The sequence below is a fragment of the Engraulis encrasicolus genome, chromosome 20 (genome assembly GCF_034702125.1).
Source record: "Engraulis encrasicolus isolate BLACKSEA-1 chromosome 20, IST_EnEncr_1.0, whole genome shotgun sequence".
Lineage (NCBI taxonomy): Eukaryota > Metazoa > Chordata > Actinopteri > Clupeiformes > Engraulidae > Engraulis > Engraulis encrasicolus.
This window is the reverse complement of record NC_085876.1, coordinates 23,261,089-23,286,650: the sequence shown is the minus strand read 5'-3', so window position 1 is coordinate 23,286,650 and position 25,562 is coordinate 23,261,089. Positions and strand designations below refer to the sequence as shown.

At 43.2% G+C, this 25,562-nt stretch overlaps 2 protein-coding genes across 3 annotated transcripts; one reads left to right on the top strand and one right to left on the bottom strand.

The window, feature by feature from the left end:
• The first annotated feature begins 1,851 nt into the window (after positions 1–1,851).
• Positions 1,852–13,282, top strand: nr1d2b (nuclear receptor subfamily 1, group D, member 2b). 2 transcript variants are annotated; one of them, XM_063185616.1, is made up of 8 exons: positions 1,852–2,532; positions 4,333–4,566; positions 4,908–4,996; positions 6,734–6,878; positions 7,477–8,423; positions 8,704–8,889; positions 9,999–10,209; positions 10,670–13,282. In XM_063185616.1, the coding sequence occupies exons 1-8, from the start codon at positions 2,514–2,516 to the stop codon at positions 10,864–10,866; spliced, it is 2,028 nt and encodes a 675-aa protein (XP_063041686.1). In that variant the 5' UTR covers positions 1,852–2,513; the 3' UTR covers positions 10,867–13,282. The 2 variants fall into 2 exon arrangements, with proteins under 2 accessions (XP_063041686.1, XP_063041685.1); XM_063185615.1 differs by having other exon boundaries at positions 1,853–2,532; positions 4,330–4,566.
• Positions 13,283–15,897: 2,615 nt separating this feature from the next.
• On the bottom strand, positions 15,898–24,932 carry LOC134436412 (tissue alpha-L-fucosidase-like). Its single transcript, XM_063185614.1, has 8 exons — positions 24,452–24,932; positions 23,932–24,066; positions 21,894–22,031; positions 21,604–21,709; positions 20,730–20,930; positions 19,624–19,814; positions 17,787–17,886; positions 15,898–17,097 (listed from the first exon to the last, which is right to left on the bottom strand). Exons 1-8 carry the CDS (start codon positions 24,802–24,804, stop codon positions 16,966–16,968), a joined length of 1,356 nt encoding a protein of 451 aa, XP_063041684.1. The 5' UTR covers positions 24,805–24,932; the 3' UTR covers positions 15,898–16,965.
• Positions 24,933–25,562: the final 630 nt, after the last annotated feature.

Below are 25,562 nucleotides of genomic sequence, written 5' to 3'. Positions count from 1 at the left end.
TGCAAGGGCCCGGCCCAAAATGGCGCCCCAAGGGAGCAGAACGGTGGGACGGTACCATGCTCGGGGTATCTCACTCATGGAGAACGATGGGGGAGGGCACTGTTTAATTACTCCCCCCACCAATTTCACAGGTCGGGAGTCGAAACATCAACCTGGCTGCAAATTTGACGCCCTAACAGCTTACCCATGACCACACTATAGGTTGAGGTGGAATTTGAACTCGCAACACTCTACCCACTATAAGCCAAGCAGCTTATTCTGATATCTTGGCAAAAGAAGGCTCCATCAGACCTGACAGGCAATTAAGTCATTCCAGATGAGATTCAGCCTTAAAAACGTGACTCGTTTTTTTCTGTGTATTTATTTAAACGTGTAGTAATAATAATTAAGTTGAATATAATGCTCTCTGATGAACACTTTCAAACATGTGCAGTACACATCGGATGCAATCCCTCACACAAAAAAGAAACACTCCTGAACTAGGTCTGTGCCCTCTCTGCTATGTCATGACCTTTCACGCCCAGGATAGGACTAGAGGGACAGGATGGGCATGGCGGTCACTTTAACTTCCCAGACGCCCTGTCCCACAGCCCTACACAGAATAGAATAGAATGTTTTATTCTCACAACACACACAAACACACACACACACACACACACACACACACACACACACACACACACACACACACACACACACACACACACACTGAATATACAAACCCCAACTCTGATGAAGTTGGGACGCAGGAAACTGAATAAAATCTAAATATTAGACTATCATTTTCAAAACGTTCAATCCATTCATTAGCTGGAGAATAGTGAAAAGAAAACATATTACCTGTTAAAACCGAGGAAAAATATTGTTTTGGGGCGACGGCTCACTTCAAATTTGATTTGAATTTGAACTGCAACATACAGTATCTCAAATAATTTGGGACAGGGCCTGTGAAATGCAATAATCATCAGAATAAGCTATAACAGCAAACGGAAGAGCATTTCAAAATAAATTCTATTGACTGCCAAAATGAATGTCCAGGTATAAGACCAACACAGAGAGGCTGAGTCTCTCAGAATTGAAGACACAGAGGGAATAATAACTTAGTAATTACATAAAATATTGAATTCCCAATTTATCCAATGTCCCAACTTAAATGGAGTTGGGGTTTGTATACATATAATAATCTATAGGCAATAAAATAACCTATTCATATGCACAATGAAACTATAGCATTTTACTTGGCAATACAACATGTATGGGTCGCCTCTCAGCGAGGAAGGGTACAGCGTTATCCTTTTTATATATGAATTAATCAAGTCAGTTGGTGACCCAAATGGAATCCACCTTGAGGAGCATGCATGCAGGGAGGAAGTGGGAGAGAGGGCTGCAGGGAGAAAACAATCTGTTGCTCAGTCCCTTGCCTTGACCAATCCCAAATTAACCTGAATAAAAAAAAACAAAAAAAACAACAACAGACAAGTTGCAGCCATCTGGTCACTTTGACCTAAACTTTCAGACTCCTCCCTGATCATTTCACCTCTCAGTTATTTATGGACGACAGAGCTATAGGCTATGGTGCATGAAAGGGGGAGCAGGCTAGTAATTAATTAATTCATTCATTCATTCATTCATTAATTCAGTAATTCATTTAGTAATTTCAGGCATAGACTAAATGAATTGCATTCTGCTCTGCAATCCAAAACAAGCGTAACACTCAATAGGCCATGGCAACCATTCCACATTCATTCATCCCTGTCACTTGACTTGTTGCTACTCCACTGTCTACTTATCTTATTGCAGGCAAAGCACAGTTAGTGGGTGAGCAGCCCGTGCATAGCAAAGTTTTTCCAAACTCTAAAAACAGCCCCTCTTGTTTTTGCAGCCCGTACCTCATGCCATTTCTAAAACATCTCACATCCATTATGCTGATGTCAAAGATACACTTCAATGGTCCCAAGTTAAGAAGTAAAAGTTTTAAAAAGTGTGTCAGTGGGTTACGTTGTTGCCACTTGCCAACTCTCGGATAGCGGAAGGAGGAGCGCTTGCTGAAATGGGTCACATGGTATCGTAACGAGCGCCGTCGCTTCACTGAGGTTATTACAATCCTTGCATTGGTCAGTGGAGTTGCATCGCCGCTCTCTTCCACAGACTTGACACAGAAATTGTAGCGAGTGTTCCATTGGTGTGCAGTAGGTTTTTAATAGCCATTGCAATAGACGATACCTGTCTTTAAGTTTCCTTTGTTCCCGGTGTTATTGAGGATAGAAAGTGTTTTACTAAACCTGACACCCAGTCGAACTCGTCGTGGATAAATCGTTTATTGGAGTGAAGAGACAAAATCCAGGCATCCATTCGAAAGGAAAATAGATGCTGCTTGGTGGATGAACGTCTCCGTGGGCAATATTAGAGGGTTTCATTCATTTCACCGCATAGCAGCGACTTTTCAGGTTGCTGGAAACTCAAGAAAGACGGCTAAAAACAGGTGACCAAGAGGGTCTCGGTCGTTGGACGACATGGATTCCACAAAAGCAGGTAGGACTTTGCTTGTAATTCTATCGAATGCGCAGAATTTGTATGAATGGAAGTGACTGTGTGCTCATCCAATGTCACCATACATTGATAGCCAAGGTAGCTCGAGCTCTCCGGCAAAATATTAGAATTGTATGGAATTTCTTTGTCTCACAATTCATCGGCAATGTTGTTTGGATAGTCTGTTTCCATGCGGAGCAACATTTGGGGGCTTTTGATAAATATTGGACCCTTTAAACGTATCTAGGTTAACAGTGTCAGGGACTCTGTTGTCATTACAACTGTATTTGGCCCGGGCGGCATTGCAGGTCCCAGTCTCACATGGACTGGTCAGCCTAGCCATGTGCATCTCTGTTTACGCTTGCCTTGCGTCTCTTCTGATTGGCCGAGAGGCGCCGTGACGCGTTTGTTGCATAATTTCCCATGGCTTGCTGGTGTGGCGCCGAGCTGCGGATACACGTGAGGTGTTCATTGGCCGGGCTCTGGCTGACCTACTTTCTCACTCCGGCTGTCGAGAAAACACACCAGGTCCACGTGGGGGCGTGTTCAAAAAAGTGGTACTTTCTGGTACTAGGACATGCGGTGTCCTCACGTTGACAGTCTTGAAACGATAAGAATGATGAACTGTATGACAAAATTGACATTTTTGATTTCTCAGGTTAATGTCACATGGATACAAAATAACCATAATGTTTTATCAACAAAAAAATAAGGTCTTCCTTTTGCAGTATACGTACCTGATGCCCTCTATAATATATGACTATGTTTAAATGTGTTCTTCAAATTCAATCAAGCAAACATTATAAATCCTAGCCCACCTAGGAGATTCGAGTATTGTTCAGATGCAAATGAATCAAATGTATCCATGAACTCTGAACCAAACCAGCACATAATTGCAGTTCGTTTCCTGGACTAAGGACACAATTTCCTCTCCAGAATACTTGGCTGAAAATATTTATTTCAAAAATTCCAGGAACAACAAACACAAAGGCGAGTTTTTAAGGAGTCATAGGCGTGACCCTTGGCCTATTTAGTTTACTCATTAAGCTACGGGATGTCAGATCAGATGGACCACAGCTTTTACACCTTATGCATCCTCCTGGAGTAGCCATCTTTTTATTAAGAACTTTTTAGTAAATGGAAGCACATGACATACCTTTTTTTTTTTTTAATTGGAAGGTTTTTGATTTAGTCAGTCGACTATGTCGTAGTCAAGGCTGTCTACACCCCTGTAATAGAGACTGGTGTATTATGTAATGCTGTGTGTTATCTAACCAGTTAGAATGGAGTGAAGGGAAATCAGGTCAGGCAGGGCTGGAAAAAAAACGAGGCTGCCTGTCTGGTCCACTTTCTCCTGCTGAGCCCAGCTGCCGCGTTGCATTGTGGGTAGTAGCTATTATTATAAGTAGCCTACCATTTGCCTCCATGGAAGCCATGGATTGTGTTACCACAGCAAAGATTTTTTTTGTCAGAAGGTGAATTCAGGAGCTATGACTGATTGTTGCTGTGTGGCGGTGGTTGCTTAATTTTGGGCACTTTATTAGTCAGTGTCAGCTTTTTTAAAAGTCAGCTTTTTATGTAAAATAGCAAATGTATAGTTGAGGTCCTGCAACTCCCATGACCTGTATATTACATAATCAGACCTAGACACTTCCACAGCCGCCCCCCCCCACACACACACACACACATACATACACACATACACACACACCCTTCAACACCACCACAACACCCATCGGCAGCCCCTATGATCTACTAACCGGGGTGGCATATTCTGCTGTCATGTTTCCTTCTGACCAGCAGGGGGTGTGATAGCCTACATCAGCTCCTCCAGCACCTCCTCCAGTCCAGAGTCATGTCACAGCGACTGTTCCAACAGCAGCTACCAGTCCTCCTCGCCGCGAGCCCCGTCGCCCAGACAACGGCAGGGCCAGCAGATTGACTCGGTTGCCACGGCCACCATGGCCACTGCCGCCATGCCCAAGACGGCCACCGGCAAGACCCGCAACCCCGCAGGCACCAAGTGTGGCATCACAAGTAAGGCGCGGGGGGAAAGGGACGCCTGCATGCTGGCTCTCACATTTCATTCAATATTGTTTCTGTGCAGTTACTTTCTAGTAATTTTCACACATATTCTTGTGTGGATGTCGATTTGAATCTCTATGAATGCTTTGCATGTTATTTAAACATCTCCATGTTCTTGAACTTACAGTGATGCCTAACATAATTAGTATGAATTATGTAACACAAAGTAAATTTGCAAAGCTGTGAGAGAAATAAGTGAATTCATCAGTTAAACATTTGCATTGCAAAATTGCATATTTATGTGGGCTGTTAAAAACGAAATGTTGTGGTGTGTGTGTTTGTGTGCAACTCAGAAATCAACGGTCTGGTGCTGCTGTGTAAAGTGTGTGGCGATGTGGCTTCTGGCTTCCACTATGGCGTCCACGCCTGCGAAGGCTGCAAGGTGAGCCTGCTTCAGCATCACACGGCTCCTCTCGCCGTCACACAATGCTATTAAGATGCTAGTATCACTTATGCGAATATTTTTTAAAATGTACTTTTTTATTCGTTTTCGTATAAACATGACTTGTATAAAAATAAAATACTCCATTGTGACAGGTGCGTTTTAGCCCCTTTAATAGAATATTTTTAGAACCAGGGTGTTGTAATGTGCATTCTAAAACCAATGCGTTTTCAAAAATATCCATACGTGTAAACAGCCTCTTAGTCATTCAGACCTAACGGGTAAAAAAAAAAATGTAACAGGATGAGCTTGAAGCCTGAGGGTCACTTGAGAATCGCCAAACCTGTCGCTGTGTGAGAGCCAGCGTGCTGTACTGCAATACTAAAATGGGGTAATTGCACACAGCACAGGACAGTTGTCAGGTTCTTTTAGACAACTTACAGAAGTAGGAATGAATTAAGGATTTTATTTGACATTCTCAGTTCTTATATAAAAAACAAATGCATGATTAATTTCCATACAAACCGCACCATATCCTTAAATAAAAATAAAAAAACCAGGATAACACAATAAAGCTTGGAAGCTTATTTCCATTGTGGTCCTATGATGTTAAAGGCAGCAGATGTTAAAATGACAAGAGTGGCACACAAATAGCATTTACATAATACACATAGTGTACTAGAGATGATAAGTAGTCAACATCCATCCACAGTAAATCAAGTACAAACTAAGGTCTATGATTAGTTTTGAAGGAATGAAGAAACTGCAGGCAAAAACGTGATCTTTTTTTGGACGTTTCTGGGAAACAAAAGCAGGTTAATGTTGCTTGAGATGACATGCCATTATTTTAAACACACCACACACACACACACAATCTGGAGCAGTTTGTCAGCGGTTGCCAGATCTTTCTGCCCCTAAGTGGGCCATGTCCACCTGCCGCATGTTTTTTTTTTTGCCTTCCTGGCTCAGTACCCACGAGAGAGCCACTAGTTTGTTTCTAAGTAGTTCAGTTATATTTCTATATGGGCCAGCTCAACCCCAATGCTAGCTGACCTAGTTGGGTGCTGGAACATAGCACCAGACAGACAGGCACTCTGTGTGAGAGCATCCTTAAGACACACACACACACACACACACACACACACACACACACACACACACACACACACACACACACACACACACACACACACACACACACACACACACACACACCTGTTCTTCAAACGTTACCCCAGGGCTCATGCCAAGCTTTGGCACTTTTTCGGAGAGGGGACAATCTGTCCCCATCCCAAACTAGACACACACGCACACACATTGCCGAAATTGATACACACAAACACACTGAAGCCCTCACTCATGCACAAAGCTGAAAGACATTTTAACCTTTGGATAGTAGAGTTCCTACGTTCTTCTGTCGCTGTGGTCTGTTATGGGTTTCATTTGGTGTTCTTCCAGTAAATAAAATGCCACAGCCTCACCACATGCACCCTTCCACCAGCAGAATACTACAATACAAATACCATAGGCAATGTTACTACACCACTTCAACATTACACAGAGTTTCAAGTAATACATTACAATGTTATTATTGCCATTCTTGTAACATACTCATAATAGGGGCTGTGTCTTCATATATGTTGCGAGAACTGCCCCCAACAGACATACGATACGCTCTAGTGTTCCTTCTTCATCAGGTATTTTTTTTCTGTTCTAATGTTCCGGCGTGTTCCGCAGGGTTTCTTCCGGCGCAGCATCCAGCAGAACATCCAGTATAAGAAGTGCCTTAAGAACGAGAGCTGCCCCATCATGCGCATCAACCGCAACCGCTGCCAACAGTGCCGCTTCAAGAAGTGCCTGGCGGTCGGCATGTCCAGAGATGGTGAGTTGGTACACATGGGCGGCCGGACACACACACGCGCGCACACACACACAAGTGCATGTACTCTTAAGCACATAGATGTTCAAATATACACATATTCACATGTGTTGCCCACTACCGGCAGTAATCCTGTGGCACATTCCTTAAGTCCACGTACGCACGACATAGACGCACATATCCACGTGCACACACATGTACACACACACACACACACACACACACACACACACACACACACACACACACACACACACACACACACACACACACACACACGCGCGCACATGCACAGACAGGAGTTTGTGCCAAAATGGAGAAGTAATGATGCCAATGCAAAATTGAGTATGGGTCGTGGTGGAAAGTAAGATCAAATTGTCTATATTAATTGCTGTGTGACTCCCTTTCTCTTTTTCTCAAAATATATAATTCCAAAAGAAGTCAGTAGTGCTCTGGTATGTTATTATATTTTTTCACAGAAATTTAGGAGGTTGTGGGTGTTGGGTATTGTGGTTTGAAATGTGGTTGTTGGTGTCCCGTACATGGAGAGTAATACTTACCAGGTGACTTAAAATACGCATTACTCTCTCCTGCCCCCTAGCTGTGAGGTTTGGCCGCATCCCCAAGCGCGAGAAGCAGCGCATGTTGCTGGAGATGCAGAGTGCCATGAACAACATGATGAACAACAACAACCCCGCCGTTGCCACCCAGCTCCTCGTCAACCAACCGCTGCCACCGCCACCGGCTCCCTCGTTGCTAGGCAACCCCTCCCCCTCACTAGGCACCCCATCGCCGGCGCCGTGTCCCGTGGTGGAGGTAGCGGCCGTGGAAGAGGCTTCACCCACTTCCTCTTCCTCTTCCTCCAACTCGTCGCCGGGCTCCTCCCCTCGCAGCAACCAATCGGATTCCAGCGCCGACCCGGAGCCTGAGCCCTCGTTGGCCATGGACACCAGCCCCAGCTCGGCCTCGTCCAGCGGCACGGAGAGCGGCGAGGAGGAGGTGATCGGCTCGGTGACGCGAGCGCACCAGGACACCTTCATGTACAACCAGGAGGACCAGGGCAGCCCTTCGAGCCCCGCCGAGGAGTCCCAGCGCTCCCCCTCGGCCAACGAGAGCGCGCACACCCAGGGCAAGACCTTGGAGGACGAGCGGCAGCACAACCGCGACCACGACGCCTGGAACAACTACCGCAACAACATCAACACCACGGCGACCAACCACAATAACAGCAGCGGTAGCAACAGCAGCAGCAGGCTGGTGCCCAACAACCAGACGGAGCAGACCACCTCCCCCTCCTCCTCCTCTTCCACCTCCTTCTCAACCATGGAGGGGCTGAGGGTGATGGACAACAACGCGCCCAGGCAGTGCCCCATGCAGAACAACGCGCCCAGACACTGCCCCATGCAGAATAACATGCACACCGCTGCCCCCAGTGGCCAGTGCCCGGTGACGGGACACAGCATGCCACACAGAGCACTCAGCAACAACAGCAGGGATATGAATGGATACAGAGGACCAGCGTGGAGAGGGGGCAACAGGATGTACCTGGTGAGTAAAAATAAACGCAGTGGATAACAGTGCGTGACTTGCAAGAGGTGGTTTCAGTTTTCAGATATTGCACTCTCAAAAACCTAAAAAACTTAGATTAGTGGCTGTCAACCTTTTTTGACAGGCCTCAGATAGCACTTTATAGTTATTTAGCAATACACTGGTGGTGCACACATTAGACTAAATGCTGTTGCTTGTTAAATGTGGCGTTTGTGGTGTATTTTTCTGCCAGACTAAACTCATCCTTATGCAACATAATTTTCCTTACCCTAATCACCAGGTGTGTCCCATGAACACCACGCCGTACGTGGACCCCCAGAAGTCGGGCCACAGCATCTGGGAGGACTTCTCCATGAGCTTCACGCCGGCCGTGCGCGAGGTGGTGGAGTTCGCCAAGCGCATCCCCGGCTTCCAAGACCTTTCCCAGCACGACCAAGTCAGCCTGCTCAAAGCCGGCACCTTTGAGGTGAGAACAGGATATAGCTAGGCAGATAGGTGACCTCATCAGGCCATTTTGGAAAATGGGCAGCCATCTTGATTTTTTTGTGGCCCGCAAATTTATTGAAAATAGTAATGCCTAAGGGTCAACTGTGCCAATTTGGGTGCTTGTATCACAAACTGAAGTATCGGGTCTTAAAAAGGGTTTAAGCAGCCTAGCTAATAGAGAGGGCGGGCCTGCACACCTTGAAAAAGGTGCAGCTACTTCAAGAGGAATCACTTTAACACAGTGGAAAATCAAAACAGTGCTACAATTACAGTCAAACCTAACTGTTAATTGTAATTGTAACAGGGTGTCACTTTTCCACAGTGAAACCTTTTGAGGTAACAATTACTGATTACTAATCATTCAATAATTATTGATATTAAGAGGTGTTGTTATTAAAGAAGCTCAAAGGAAGGATTTTAAAGTTAATTCCTCACCTCCACGAGTTACCACGCAAATATGTTTACCATCATTGTTGACCTTGACATTGTTGACCATCATTATTTGGCAGCAAAACATGTTTACTGAACACAGTCGACCTCATTAACTCTCCAAATGTTAACATTTTGGAAGGATTATTCACCACTTTCTGCCTCCCGTGAATAGTTGTTTTGGTATCAAACATTGACATTGGCCTGGCCTGAACATGTGTCAACCTCTCCAGAGGGGATTGTTGACTTTTAATTTGACTCTGATCCCATGACTGGAGGCAGTAAAAGGGCACGTTATCCCCTCTGGGCCATAATAAAAGTCAGATGTTGATTGGTCACTTATTAAACTATATCACCAGGAAGCAACTCTGGTCTTGGCAGCCGAGCCTACCTGACCTGCCAGGCAAAGCAAACAAAGACAATCAACAGCAGGGCACTGACCTAGTTTTTTTTAAGGAAGGAAATTAAAATGTTTTTTTTTTATTTCCCAATAAAGGCTTTTTGTTATCAGTTGTCAGCTCAACTAGGTAGTGCCTATACACACCAGAATGTTCTTATCCTCAGTTTTTGAAATGTAAATTTAAATGTTTAAATTTCAATCCTCAGTTGTTGAAATTTTATAAAAAAAACTTTTTCTGTTGCCTTCCCATCATCCCGCAGGTCCTGGTGGTGCGTTTCGTGTCCCTGTTCGACTTGAAGGAGCGCACGGTGACGTTCCTGAGCGGCAAGAAGTACGCGGTGGAGGCGCTGCGCTCTATGGGTGCCGGGGACCTGCTCAACTCCATGCTGGACTTCAGCGAGAAGCTGCTGGTGCTGGGACTCAGTGAGGAGGAGATGAGCCTCTTCACCGCTGTGGTGCTAGTCTCCGCAGGTACGCACAGACCCATCACATTCATACACATCAGCGCACACACACACACACACACACACACACTGGTCTCTGCCGGTACTTAAAGAGACACATACGTACACACATGTACACACTTGTAGTGCAGATCTCGTCGGGTACACAAATAAGCACACACACATACAGGTGCACACTCTAGCATGCATAGTGTTGTTTCTCCAAATGTCCAGTGACTGATAACAGATAACTGATGCAGCGAGACAACGCGCTGGAACTGGAACTGGAGGAACTGGAGACTAATAGGAAAACCCACATTCTAAGATGTCACACATACATACGAACACACTGGAACCATAAAATCACACTGCCTTTTCCACAAATTTCCTGCAAGGACCTGCACTTCATGGCATCAGTGCACTGCTTGCTTCACTATTGTCCCTTCAGTAGTACTAACCATCCCCCCTCCCTATCCTACCCCCACCAGATCGCTCGGGGCTGGAGAACGTGAACTCCGTGGAGGCGCTCCAGGAGACCCTGATCCGTGCGCTGAGGAGCCTGATCACCAAGAACCACCCCAACGAGGCGGCCATCTTCACCAAGCTGCTGCTCAAGCTGCCCGACCTGCGCTCCCTCAACAACATGCACTCCGAGCAGCTGCTGGCCTTCAAGGTGCACCCCTGAGCACCGCTGGCCTTCAGCTAGAAGCTGGGGACCACGCCACTTGACCGCCCCTCCAGTGGACATGTGGAGAGGAACATGACATTTGACATTGACAAACCCTGGCCTTGAACCCCCTTTTTATCTCATGTACTTACACTGAGGACTAAAAAATGCCTCAGGCAAACTCTTGTTAATGATGGTAAAGTGTAAAGGGGTGGCTTTGGTTGTTACCTCTTAAAATGCAAGACCCAGAACAAGGATACAGACTTGTCATGGAGAGGAGGGAGGGGTCAAGAGAAGGACTAAGAGACTTCAATGACACTTGTACAGCAAGGCACTGATGCCTCCTGTCACGGTAGTCGTGCACACACCTTTAGACATAAGCTTGAAGGTTAATGACGTGTATGTTTGTAAACTTTTTTTGTCCAAATACTATGTCTAAATATGTGTCTCTGTGTATGGGGTTTGGGGTTGATTGGTAGGTGGGGTGGGGTGGGGTGGGGTGGGGTGGGGTTGGCGGGTGGATTGCAAGTTTTGCACTTGCCCTCTGTAGAAAACCTTTTCAATTTTTTTGTCATGACTTTATATTGCTGCATTGCTGTTTGTGCAATATGTGAAATATTAACTTGAATAACAACAAATAATTATTTTTCACAAGGCACATTATAGTTCTATTGTCGTGTTTCTTGGCGCGGCCTGTATTTGCTACAGGCCTGAGCAGAAACGCGCAGAAACGCCGGGTGCATCGGTGAAAAAAATCAATGTTCTTGTATACATTCATAGGTTGAATTGAGGTCTAGATGGAAAACACTATACCTCTAGGCCTGTGACCTAAGTACATATTGTATTAGTGACTTTTCAATTGGGCTCTACAGAGGAGTGTGGTTACAACTCCTCTTTAAAATAAAACTTGAACTTAAAACGAAACCGCAACGAATGTGATTTGCGAGCTGCTAAATCAGGTGTGTGGAGGTGCTAGGAACACCATCTTCCTTTGCTTGCCTGTAAGAGAGTGGGTGAGAGAAAGAGATAGCCACGAATGTTCAGCCATTATAATCTAATCTTCTGTTGGCGTCTGACCACTGCAGCGATAAGACTATGACAGAAGTACATGCTTGTCAGAAGCCCACTCTGGTGTGTGTGTGTGTGTGTGTGTGTGTGTGAGAGAGAGAGAGAGAAAGAGGGAGAGAGAGAGGGCGGAAGTGAGCTTGAATGTCTGCTATGACATTGTTGGCTTTTTCTTGCTACTTCAAAGTCCTTCTGACCTCGTTTTCAGCTCAGAAAATGTTCTAATGACAACGAAAGAAAGGTTCTGTGAAAAACTTAAATGGGAGCAAGGACAAAGCTGTCGCTGTTTGTGTCTGCCTGGTGCCCTAGACATCGAAGCACTTGGCCAACCCGTGACCAGCACAGCAGAGCACAAAACCCTACACCACACTTAACTTACTGGTGGGACCATGATCATTTTGTCTTGAAAAACGATGAAACACAGAAAATATATTGCTGGCCAGTAAAAAACATTGCATGACGTCTAGTCATCTAGTCATGTCCTGTATACTTCTTCATAGAGAAGCAGAGAGTGCCCTCCCCTCCACATGGTGGTGGAGAAGGGGGTTGCAGGTCAGAGATGCGATTCAGATATCTGAACTAGGATGGGTCGAGAGGGTCTACTTTTATACATTGATTACACTCGTTCTTTTTTTTTAAACTGTATTTTATTTTCTTCTATTTCCTTCTGTAGTTCGCTGAGAAGTTTTGTCAAGTGAGTGTTGCAGGTTTTTTTAGTTGATATTACTATAATTATTAAGATATTCTTTTTTTTCTTTGTTGTCGAGATCAAAAGGTTTAGTTCATTCATCATGGAGTCTGTATGTGGTTCCCACACACCACCAATGTGCCACAGGGGAGATGATGGGAGAGGCAGGGGGTTCAAGTCCAAGACTGAGATTGTGAAAGAATGAACTGTCTGAAACTCCATATGACATTGGACTCCGGGTCGGAGCAAAAAAACAAGTCTGCTTCCCCCATCTACTCCCATCTGAAACTTTTAGTTTAAACCTCAAGCAAATAGAGCTTATCTTTAAAAACATTTTGTAGTTTTGACTTTATTATATAAAGAACAGCATGATTGTACTAGTGACAATTACAATGTGATTGTATAGGTGGAGTCTGCTATATAGAGGAGGTACGAAGAGATAAACTGTGGATATACTGATTTAAGACTTTTTTTTAAAAGATACATTTCCTTTCTATTTTCACCTCTGTTGGTCGTCCCTCTAAAAAAAAAAAGCTTCTGTCCATGTGAGCATTGTGTTGATATGCTGTGGTCAATCTGTTTTCTTCTGTGAAACCATTGCAAAATACATAGATTTCTATATGTATAAGTATATAAATAATATAAATATCTCTCCATCAAAAATAAACATATAAATGTTGGACCTTGTTATGAGCGTGTGACTTTATTTTTGTTCTCTAAATGTTGACTTTGACTTCAAATCACTTCAAATACACAGATCAGGTGTCATACTTAATCACGGAATCACTCTCACCTCTTCAGAAAATCAACTTTGGCCTTAGGTGTATGTTTTAGAGTCATAGTAAGTATGGAAAGCAACACAATGAAAAACAATGAAGGTCAATGAGTAGTGGCAACATATTCGCTATTCGTAGAGCAATACATCTATATATTCATGATTTAATCAATGGAAAAAACCCTCAAACACAAGCAGTATGTATGCAGTCCCAGATAAGAGCTGTATCTCTACCATGTTTCACTTTAGACACCATGTATTTTTTTGTCTTACACCATACATTTTTGATGCTATCAGTTCTAAAATGATTGATCTTGGGATCATGACCTCAGAGTACGAGTCTCATTAGCCTTATTAACAAACTCTTGGCAGGACTTTTTGTGTCCAGGCAGGCAGTGGGAGAAGCTTCTTTGGTGGATGGCACCCACATATGCCATTCCTCGCCATGTGCTGTCCTATTTTTTTTTTAAACAGCTGTGGTCACAAACTGAATCAAGGTGATGAAAAGATGTGTTTTTGTGTTTCGGATAAAAGCAATTGTAGTTTACTATGTCTATGTCCTAACTCTATCATCTTCTGGAAATGCCTCATGACTTTTATAGTATCTCTCTTTTTACCTCTGTAATTCTCCAGGGCCCTCCTGTTGTCTCACTATCATGTTGAATATTGATGTTTTTTTAAGTTATCTCCAATGAAGATGGACACATTTTGCCCCATAGTTCCGAGTTAGTGTGGTGCAGTACATCCTCGACCGTAAAATAGTGTTTGGAAAATTGTTTTTACAGGGGAGGGTTGGGGAGTTGTGTATTGTTTTATAGGTATGGCCATGGAGTATGGCCAGGAAAACACTTGAGAGCGCACACGTTTTCACCTCACAGTTACTGTGTGCAAGTTGTATGTAATCCAGAGAGGTTTTTTTCCCCTGATGATTGAAAGGCCTGCATATAGTGTCACTGCTCATCTTGGGTCACATTATTTTTTTCTCTGTGTGTGTCTGTCACGGCATCTTATTGTGAACAGCATATTTGACGTCGTGTGACATTGGTAAAGGAAGTAAAAACTAATAAAGCTGCTATGACACATTGTGTATATCTTATAATATTCTGGCAGTGTCTGAAGAATGTCAACTAAAACGATTTACTAGCAGTGGCACTGAAAGCCACTAAGCACAGAAACTAGTGAGTTGCCATTTGATGCACTCAACTAGGGGAGTATCCCATGAACATGGCGAAGTGATGACCCTCGTTAGGTTAATCTACAGAAAAGTCATGAGAATTAGGACGTCAAGCCCTTTGATCAGATGATTTTACCACAAACTCAAGGTCAACTTAACCTGGTGTAGGCCTACTACTGAACCAGCTTCTTGGAACAACCCCTAGAGTTAGTCACGGGTTGATGTACATCTGCAGTCTTCTGAATAGACTGCAGGCACAACGCAAAAGCATGTAATACTGTAGCTGTGGGAACAAAAAAACACCTAAGGTGAGGCCTAATGGCCAAATGGCCTTGTGCTCGGAAAGTTGAAGGTTTGAATTCCGTAGTAGTATTTAGAGTCATACTTCCATGGCTGAGGTGTCCTCACCTATATCCCACATTTCTACAGGGACTGTAACAAATAATCTGTACACAAATAACTAAGTCGCTTTGGATAAAATCTTCTGGCTTTGTACCGATACAAAGATTGATGTTTTTATGATGTACAAAATTGTGTTGAGACATTTAATCTGACTGTGCGACTGAATGCAAATATATTGAGTGTATTATACAAAGTAGTATGCCAGAAAGCTGAGGTTGCACAGCTGCAAGTCTGTATTGTTTCATTTCGTCTTCTTTTGTCTTGTGGACCGGAGGATGGAAGTTCATTAGCTGTAGTTACCTTCTCTGTTATGTGGCTAATTTGGATTTCGCCTTAACCAGCTTTAGAATGGCTGTCTATGGGCATGTCCATATCTGATTTTAAAATCACCCTCAACATGTGTTTGCACAAGGCTATACTGTAATAGCACAATAGTCATAGTATATTGTTATTATATGTATGACTTTGTTATAGCAATGTAATAGTCATTTTAACTATTATATTATATTCCCACACACACACACACACACACACACACACACACACACACACACACACACACACACACACACACACACACACACACACACACACACACACACACACACACACACACACACACTCTCTCTCTCTCTCTCCGTGTGGTGGTCTTAATTTTTCCTCATCATACGGTCTTAAAATGATCTTAAAAAGTACTAAATTGGGTGATCAAAAATGTGCAGATACCGTTATTTTAATGTAATATTACATAACGTATATCGGAAGTCAACCTCCTGTTTTTTTTGCAGGTCTCCAATACCTGTAGCAACTCCTCTAGCTTGGATGATACAAAACACTCAAACCAATTACAGGAGAAGTGCACATAAAACCCACTTGAGATCATCATTGCCTGGCCTTAACACAGCTCAAGTAATTGAATTCCAATAACTTCATGAAACAGTTCACTGCAATGCAAAAATAGACAAATTTATTTCACATCATTCCAATACAAATCAATGAAAAAAAAAAGCATGTTACTCAGTTCCATACGTGCACATCTCTCTGAATTCTGCTCTTTGATAGGTGGTCATAATTGACTGGAAAATTCCACGCCCCGTCCAATAGTGTTGCCTAACACAGACAAACGGCAGTTACTGTATAATTTGTCAAACCTGAGTTTAAACTGGATATTGACTCATCTCTGTGTCATCCCTGTCGTCTTGTTGCCAAACCTGTTGCTTCTTTCTATGGTCGCATAGTTAGAGCACTTTGTCTTTGCAGGGAAGAATAGGCATTTAGATGGTTTTAAAGTACATCCCTCTTTCAGGCCACACCTCAGTTCAACCCAATTCCAGAAACTCCTGTTTTTAATATGGACCAAGTGGTACCATCATCGTTGCTCCTGTCTACAACTACTATTCACCATTTCAAGTTGGAACACACCTGTGCATGTCCAGTGCATTTTTTTACATTCTTAAAACCCATTCAAATGGCCACCCCCCCACACAGACACACTAACAAACACAGGCAACGGAATAACGTTTCAGAACGACTTGAATCTACTGCGTGTAAAATGATGAAAGTCATTTAAGTGGGTAAAAAACAATCTTCATTGCAAAAAATACAGGGAATGCTTCTCCTCTTTAACTTTCATTTTGGTGAACTTCAGGCTCCATAATTCAAAGTGGTGTAATCAACCACTCATCAATGAAAATCACACACTGCCATCACCCCACACTCTGCAAACTCATTTTTTTGGAAATCATCAAAAAAAAAAGGCATTCAAGGAAGTTCCCCTTGATTTTCCCCGAGAGCCTCACAAAACAAGTGTGCCAATCCCAGGTACAGGAAGTAAAACACCCCGCTGCCAAAAAATAGTATCTTCCTTCTGATTCACATGATTTCAATAAGTCGCCGCTTCAACCCATCTGGTGTCGGTTCATAAACCAATCATATGATTTATCGCTGGTTAGGGGTCATACTAGTGGCAGAGGTTGAACTCAGGATTGACACTTATGTTTACACACACACTACTCATGACGTTCCCTCCAGCTTTAGGGTCCAGGCGTGTCCAGCGGAGTCCGGTATCTCAGGCAGGAGGACCACCAGGCCTGAGGGGCTCTGGGGTTCCCATTTCAGCGGGGTGGAGTACCCCAACATTGTCACCTATACGTAGACACAGAATGAATGAAGTTCAATAAAGATCAATAAAGTTTCTCTACTTAAGTGATTCTCAAACTATGGGCCGCGGCGGTATTGCAGGTGGGTCGCAAGAGGTCCTAGAAAAAATATCCTCAAATTTGTTGTTAGTTAGATCAGTAGTTTCATACCTGTGCTCCCTTAAGAGTGTTGCTGGGCGGTTGTGAGCTCGAGCCCCAAGTGGTGAACTGTGCCACCTATACAGTAGATCAGTGGTTCCCACCATATGGGCCAGGGCCCACTGGTGGGCCCTGAAGGTATTCCAAGTGGGCCTTGAAATCATTTTCCAAAAATAATAATCATATTTTGGTGTGTGTTGCTGTTGATTTATTTGAGTTTTATTCTTAATTCGGTCAGAGGTGGGTCCCGAACATTTTTGACAATTTCGAGTGAGCCCCAAGTTGGAAAAGGTACACCTGCAGTAGATGGTATATTCTACTAACTATTACGCATATTCTACAAACTATTATACTCACATTACAAACAGGCTGCTAAGATTTTTTGTTTTTTACCCCTTTTACACAGCTAGCCAGGAAGCAATTCAACAACAACAACAACAACAACAAATTGAGCAACCTTTTCTGAAAGTGGGATAGAATTGCTCTGAAACAGAACAGTGATACAATTACAGGATTCAAACTGCTTAAGGAACTTACCACTGTGTTTTTGCTAGTCACTGGTGTTTTGAGTAGGAACATGGACTCGGTGGGTTTCCCGATAACGATGGCATACACACTGGAGTCTTTTGAGGTGTACCTACGGACACATACAGCTATCGTGAACAGCTTGGTAGTGCATCATAGTGAATATATTTTGAACAGACTCAGTCCTTACCACAGAGTAAGAGAGGTGCTGTCTGGGCGTGGTTATTCCCATGTTAATATGACTTTTGTAACAGTTTTTGGACATGGAAGTATAACATTTACTGTGCATCATCACAAAGTTAAGAGTCCATCTTTATCTTTATCTACCATCACTGGGACAGGTGTAGTGTAATGTTTAGGGAGTTGGACTTCAGATCACAGGGTTGCAGGTTCAATCCCCACCCTTACTAATGCAATGTAATGTAATGTAATCTTGACTGCACAGGGAGAGAGGAGTTCTCCAGCTGAATTAATGAGGTCATGGTTACTACTGCGTTAACATAACGTTGTAACTGTATATGATTTTATTATAATCACATCCTACATGGGGAGAGAGGCGTTCTCAGGCTCCAACATGGTTATAAACCAAGCTAACTTAGCCAACAAAATGTGGTAAACCTGCCAATAGATAATCCACAGGTGACATTTAGTTGAGGACATGAGGACACCCGGCTCTTGTATAATTAGATGATGTACCACTGCCTCAGGTTTAACTTAACTTGGTTTACTACTGAGCCAGGTGCTTGGAATACTCCGCTGGTTTCATGTGGCAGGAAATAATTATTACTGAGCGATTAATGTTTTTATAATCGGCATACTGGTCACATGAAAAGAGAGAAGTTCTCTATCGGCACGTGCCAGGCCATGTTTACTACAATATTAATTCTGTGTTATTAACCCATTGTGTCCTGGAGCGACAAATGCACTGCATTCAAGTTCTTGGGATTTGAGTTGTTTTATTAAAAATGTGGGTAGGTTAGAGCTGAATGAACACATCCTAGTGCAAAATGAATGTTCTAGCTTTTAAATGCAACTTATTGCATGTCTTTATGTGCTTCGGAGGCTGAGATATTTCGGTTTTATCAGGGAGAGGGCACCTTTCCCGAAAAGGGCTTAGGCTAAAATGGGTTAATGTGCATGACTATTATAATCAGCGTGCTTACCAAACGGGGAGAGGGAAGTTCTGTGACTGCACTTACTAGGGCATGGTTATTATTACCATGTTAATAGAATTTCATGACTGTGCATGATTTTACTATTATCAGCAAGCCTGTTTACTTCACAGGAAGAAAGGACCTTTTTGGCCGAACATGTCAGGGCATGATTACTGACGTGATTACTGATCACTATACCATGTTAATATAATTTTATTACTGTCATTGTCCTTCCCACATGGGGTGAGAGGAGTTCTCTGGTTTCATTTACTAGGACATAGTTATTCATTTCCATATTAATACAATTTTCCTATTGTGCTTCACTACATTACATTATGCTACACTGAGCTGTGCACACTGAAGAAGGCACACGCCAAAACACGTTTGTGCAATAAAAACACTGCTATGCAAGGTGCGGCCTCTTTCTTGAAACATTGAATTTAATATTTGGGCCAGCACCCGCAGAGATTAAATAATTAAGAGTGACGCCTGCTCCAAGAAGAGAATTGACTTTACAGTCCCTGGAGCAATGCAGGATTAGGTACCTTGCTCAAAGGCACTTCAGCCATGAATGGAGGTGTAGGGAGAGGTAAGGGTGGGAATCGAACTTGCAACCTTCTGATGTTAAGTCCACTCCTGTCCTGAACCACTAGGCCACGGCTGGCCCATCACTTAATCACTATCAGCATCCTTACCACACGGGGAGAGAGGAGTTCTCAGTCTGCACGCGCCAGGGGTGGCTGGCGTAGATGGCCTCTCCGTTGGCCTTGAGCCAGGCGCCGAGCCCCATGAGGCGGTCCTGGAACACGGCAGGGATCATGCCGTCAGGGGTCGGCCCCACGTTCAGCAAGTAGTTGCCACCCAAGGCCACGGTCGTCACCAGGTCCTGAAACACATGTAATTAAGGTGCCGTTTCCACGTAGCTGGATATTTTTATATGTGGATATTTTTTTCTCCTGCTTGTATTGGTTTTGCATTGGTTTTGGCCTTCCGTTTCCACGTAGCAGATATTTAAAAATCCAGGTGCAGGAGAAAAAAATAGCAGGAGAAAAAAATATCCTGTTTAGGGGTCTGAAACGCATTTGTTACAATGGAGGATTTTTTTTATCCACATGTTGCGTTTACACCTAGCAGGAGAAAAAAAATACCCTGCTAAAAAAATATCCTGCTACGTGGAAACAGCACCTAAGAGACACTGTATTTATTTGTGAGGCTTTACCAATTGAGGAACAGCCTCATAGTAGGGGCTAGGTGAGATGTCATTTATTGCTATTTGTTACTGATAGTGTTACAAGTGTAACAGCTGTCTCCTCTTCGTACTATATGTATCCTGTCTTGCGATTTAAAGGTGCACTGTGTAGAATGGTGGCAAGAGCAGGTATTGCAATTGTGTTGCTCATTGAAATTGTGCTGCCTATCGCCGAATTTGATCTTTTCATGAACATTTACGAAATAATGAAATACCATTTACTAGTATGACCAAAGTATAGTACGTTTTGCAGCTTAAAATGTCAAAAAAATTCCCAGTTATAATGAATACTTAAAAATTGAAGGTAGTGGTTAGTGAAATTCATCAAAAAGGGTAACATTTGTGAATGGGCATGAATTCAGCATCCATTCTGGAAATAAACTATCAAAAGTATTATACAGTGCACCTTTAATGTCTGTCCGGCCTCTGGCAATGCATGGAAGATTAAGAAACATACTTTAAATAGCTTTGAATGTTCAGTGCAGGTGAAGAAATAAAACCGTCGTACTTTGTGTAACTATTATTTGAGTTACTGTAGTAAACAAAAATCACCTTGACGATAGCAGGCAGGTCCATCAGCTCCCATATCCTCATGTTCCTCCGGTAGCCCCAGGAGAGGTTGTCTATGGACGTGCACTTCTCCCACTTATGCTTGGGGAGGGTTCCAGGGGTGAACTTGTCTGCACAGTTCCAGTACCCTCCATGCTTACAGGCACACCCCGCCCCCCACCTGTCATTGGTCACAACAACGTCCTGGAACAGACAGGAAGGGGGAACAAACAAGAGACAACGTTGGGTATTTCTCACACTACTCACCTAGTCTGCACACTTCCAAGTGTGCTCAGCCTAATTAGTCACGCCTAGTGATTGGATACTCCATAGAATTCACCAAAGAGTACCCAATCACTGTGCGTGACTAATTAGGCTGAGCACACTTGGAAGTGTGCAGACTAGGTTTTGAGAAATACCCAACATCTACAGTCAAATCAAAACACAGCATACAAGACAAACATTCACTGTCAAAACAATCGATAGAATCAAAGACAACATCCACGGTTGAAACAAACGTGTACTATAAAAACAAAATGAAAATGTAAAAGAAAAAAAGGCAGCATCCAATATCAAAATAAAAGACAAACATCCAATTTTAAAACAAAATAGACAACACTCACTGTCAAAATGAAATACAACATCCACTGTCAAAATAAAAGACAAAATCTATTCAAAACATCCATTGCCAAAACAAAAAACTTAACTGAAGTGCAAAAAGCAGTGTGCCTAGACATGAAACTTTTAATTCATATGTGTGAAGACACAAAATGCAAAGTCATCCATGTTTCTTAGCATAACATAACATTGTTTTTGGATGTTAATACCCCCAACAATTATGTCAATGTGTGCAATTCTGTGGGATGGCTCATTCTACCTTGACTGGGCTGTCGTTGTAGAGCCAGGCCAAGAACTCTGTAGAATTCCAGTAGGTATCCGGGGCTTCCCAATCGCCATCAGACCAGATCAGCTCGGGTTTATACCTGCGTAGCACATATCAGCCTTTTGACTTTTACAATGGCTTGGTCACACATTGTTTTGAAAAAAAACAACAACAACTTTCCTACCACACTTTAAGGAGGTCAGCACAAATGTGAGCAATTTTATGACCATTCATTGAACCTACATTGCACTAAGGCCACAAAAGTCTGGATGAATTCCACTGACCTTATGACAAGATTGTAGAGCTCAGGGAGTAGTTTATTCCGAGGAAACTCTTGGGTTTTAAAGCCATTCTTCTTGTCACTGAGGTACATGGGGTTGAACCACTCAAACAGGGAGTTGTAGACACCATAGTGAAGTGACCTGAGGAGCAGCAGCACAAGTTCACAGCTATAACTTCCACCGTTTCCCCATACATCATTCTGTGGTGCAGCACCACAGGAAAAAAAAACAGTCGAGCACAAATTGATAAACAGCAGCACATATACTGTACATGACATTGGCTGATACATGCATAGTACCACTTGCCCAAGGTTTTTGGGGACAAACTCCTGAATGGATTTCCATGTCAAGCCAACGAGGAAATCAACTGATGTTGAGAATAATGACGCAGGTTCGATGACCTCAGTCACAGTGGTGCCGTGACCCGGATGGGAGTGAGGTTTAAGGGGAGAGTGTAACGGAGGCTTACTAGCAGAGTTGGCGTGGAACGTTGGTAAAACCTCCCTCCCAAAGCTTCATACAGTGTCGATGCCGTTGGGCTGGGGGACTGGTCCTTTAGTTCAGCGGTATCATACTGTGCCTCCCATTTTATGGACCGTTGTAGTTGACGAGGCCGCAGGTTCGATCCCCGAGGGGGACGAACAGGTGCAAGATGAGCTCAGTCACTCTGTCCATGTGGTCATTGAATGAAAAAGTGTCGTCATGGACTCCGCAACGCCTTCAACGAGCCAAAAATTATCGGTGAAACATGAAGTAAACTAGGCTATCTCCTAACAAGAACTGTGGCCTAAATCGTCGGGGAATTAAAAGTTATTAGACTCAGTGAAACGCGAATCCCCGGGAGGAAGAACACACATCTCTCCGCTATGTGGATACTTTTTTCGTTTGGTATAATTACTGCAAAGAACAGATTTTTGTGACATTCTAGGGCTGCACAATTAATCGAAAAATAATCAAAATCGTGATAAAATAGTGAAATCGAACTCATGATTTTAATCGTGATTTAATCGTGGCAATAGTGACCTACTTTTGAGAGCGTCCTTGAAGCCAGAACATACTGACAGGCTGGTGTTTCTGGCCAGAAATCTGTCCAGTTAAGTTTCATGCTATTGCCTTTACATAATTATTACAATTAATTTTTAATTTGCTCATTCCATATGTAATTCATTCTTGGTTATATTTTATCTTGTTACAATTTTCAAAAAGATCTGCAAAAATCAATAATCGTGATTAATAATCGTGATTATGATTTTGACAAAAATAATCGTGATCCTGTTTTTTTCCATAATCGTGCAGCCCTATGACATTCAGACATTTTTTGGAAGGAATATAATCGAAATAGTCCCGCCGCCGCGTGGGTTATTGTTTTGTGATACACATGTGGATGAACTTCATTGAAGTTGCATGTAATACTTAACAATGAACTGAAATTGAAAATAGGCTCTGTCATTTTTACAACAGTGACATTTTCTCGGGTGCTATGAATTATTGTTTTCCACCTACTAGTAGGCCTAGGTAAAGTTTGACGAAGCTCACAGTGGCCACATTATTGGCTAGAGTGCCATGATTTCAGCACCATGGACAGACCCTGGCGCGCCAGGCCATGTAGGAGTTGAAAGTGTCGCTACTCCACGGAAACATTCAGCACCACGAGCATGGACAGCTCCCCACAAGTGTCGTAATTGTGATATTAAGGTGTCGGATGGTGGTAACAAACTGTCGGAATGACGCGATGTCGCAGTGATGTCATGCCTGAATGACGGTATGTCGGAATGACGATTGCCCACCAGGTTTTTGCCCACAGCACCACACAATGCTTTTTGGTCTGTGGGAAACAATTGTATGCACAAGCCCTGGGGTGAGTCTCTCAAAAGAGAAGTTGTTAGCCTGTTAGCAACTTCGGTAGTTACCAATGGGAAAATGCACTGAAAACAGCAAAGTAGCTAATGTAGTTAGCAACTTTGGTTTTGAGAAATTCACCCCAGAGCAGTGTGCCTACCTTAGATTACAAGCATGCACTACTACATAACCTTTGACTGACCTGTTCCGTACAGCATCAGCCAGCTCCCCTGTCAGGTCTCGGTGTGGCCCAGTGTCAACAGAATTCCAGTTCCAGGAGAAGGGGGATCCCCAGTTGGTGAAACCCTCATGATGTTTAGTTACCAGAACTACATATCTGGAAAAGAGGGAGTGGATCGTACACATGGGCTACACAGAGAGTAAACGTGTGACATTGGTCATATCACATCATTCATACCAAGAATAAAACTCCACATTCATTGTCATTCTCGATGTCAATGGGGAAAAGACAGTAGGCCTAACATGTAATCAGTAGGCCTAATGCATTACAGTTGTTGAATAACTTTCCCTGCACAGCTCCCTTCCCCTCTCTCAATCTTGGTCCCAGTGTTTTCGTTTTATCCTCTCTCTCTCTATCTCTCTCTCTCTCTCTCTCTCTCTCTCTCTCTCTCTCTCTCTCTCTCTCTCTCTCTCTCTCTCTCTCTCTCACACACACACACACACACACACACACAGTCGCACAGTATGCACGCATTACTTACTTTGCACCAGAAACAGCGAAGAGATCAGCCCATTCATTTGGGTCAAAAAATACAGCACGAAAGTCTGGTGCAAAATCTGCATAGGTGAAGCCAGGGGGGTAGTTCTTTGTCATGAAATCCACGTACGCTTGATTTTTGTCACCTTGCCAGTGCCACCAAAACCACTCGCTGCCAAACCCTGGAACAGAAAAAACACCCCAGTGCACAAAAATTCCGACTTTTGCTTCGTCGTACCACTTTGGCAGTGGTCGTGCGTCCAAACTGGCCCAGTCTGGTGTGTACGAAGCTGTACTTCCAGACGTGCATAGCCACACACTCAGAACAACGCACAGAGTCCAGATGTAGCTACCCATATTTTCCAACGCAGATCTGTTGCGAAGGAAAGAAACAAACTGAAAGCTCTAGCATGCACGGCAGTACTTTCTTCAGTTTCCAACACTTCCGTATCATCACAAGCTTAAAATCATGTGATTGCTGACAGCACAGACCTGTGGTTCACAGGTTGTTGTTTTTCTTCGCTGGAACATTGTAAGAAAATATTTTTGAGAATGGTGCATATTGCCATCTGCTGGAGAGTACGGGTAAGGGTCAGCCAGCCTGTAAAATGCAGAGGTGGAAGAGCCTACTAAACTTTACTTTAGTAACTAAAGTATAAGTACCAAAACCCTGCAACATCACTCAAGTAAAAGTACAAGTAGTACACCAACATTTTTACTCAAGTTAATGTACTAAGTACTAACTTTTTAAAGGTGCACAGAGTAAGATTTGTAGTTGTTTATTTTGAGAATTCATGCTACCCATTCACAATTACCTATTTCATGAATACTTACCACCACCATCAAATTGTAAGTATTCATTATGACTGGACGAATTGCATTTTTCATACATGAAAAGGGGGATCTTCTCCATGGTCCACCACAGCTGCAAAACTGACCGTACTTTGGCCATACTAGTACAAGTACATAATATTTTTTTAAATATTCATGGAAAGATACTTATAGGCAGCACAGTTTCAATAAGCAGCAGTACCTGGCCACACTCTTACACAGTGCACCTTTAAAATCTAAAGTACAGTATAAGTACTCTCGCAAATGGGCTATGAGTAGGCCTA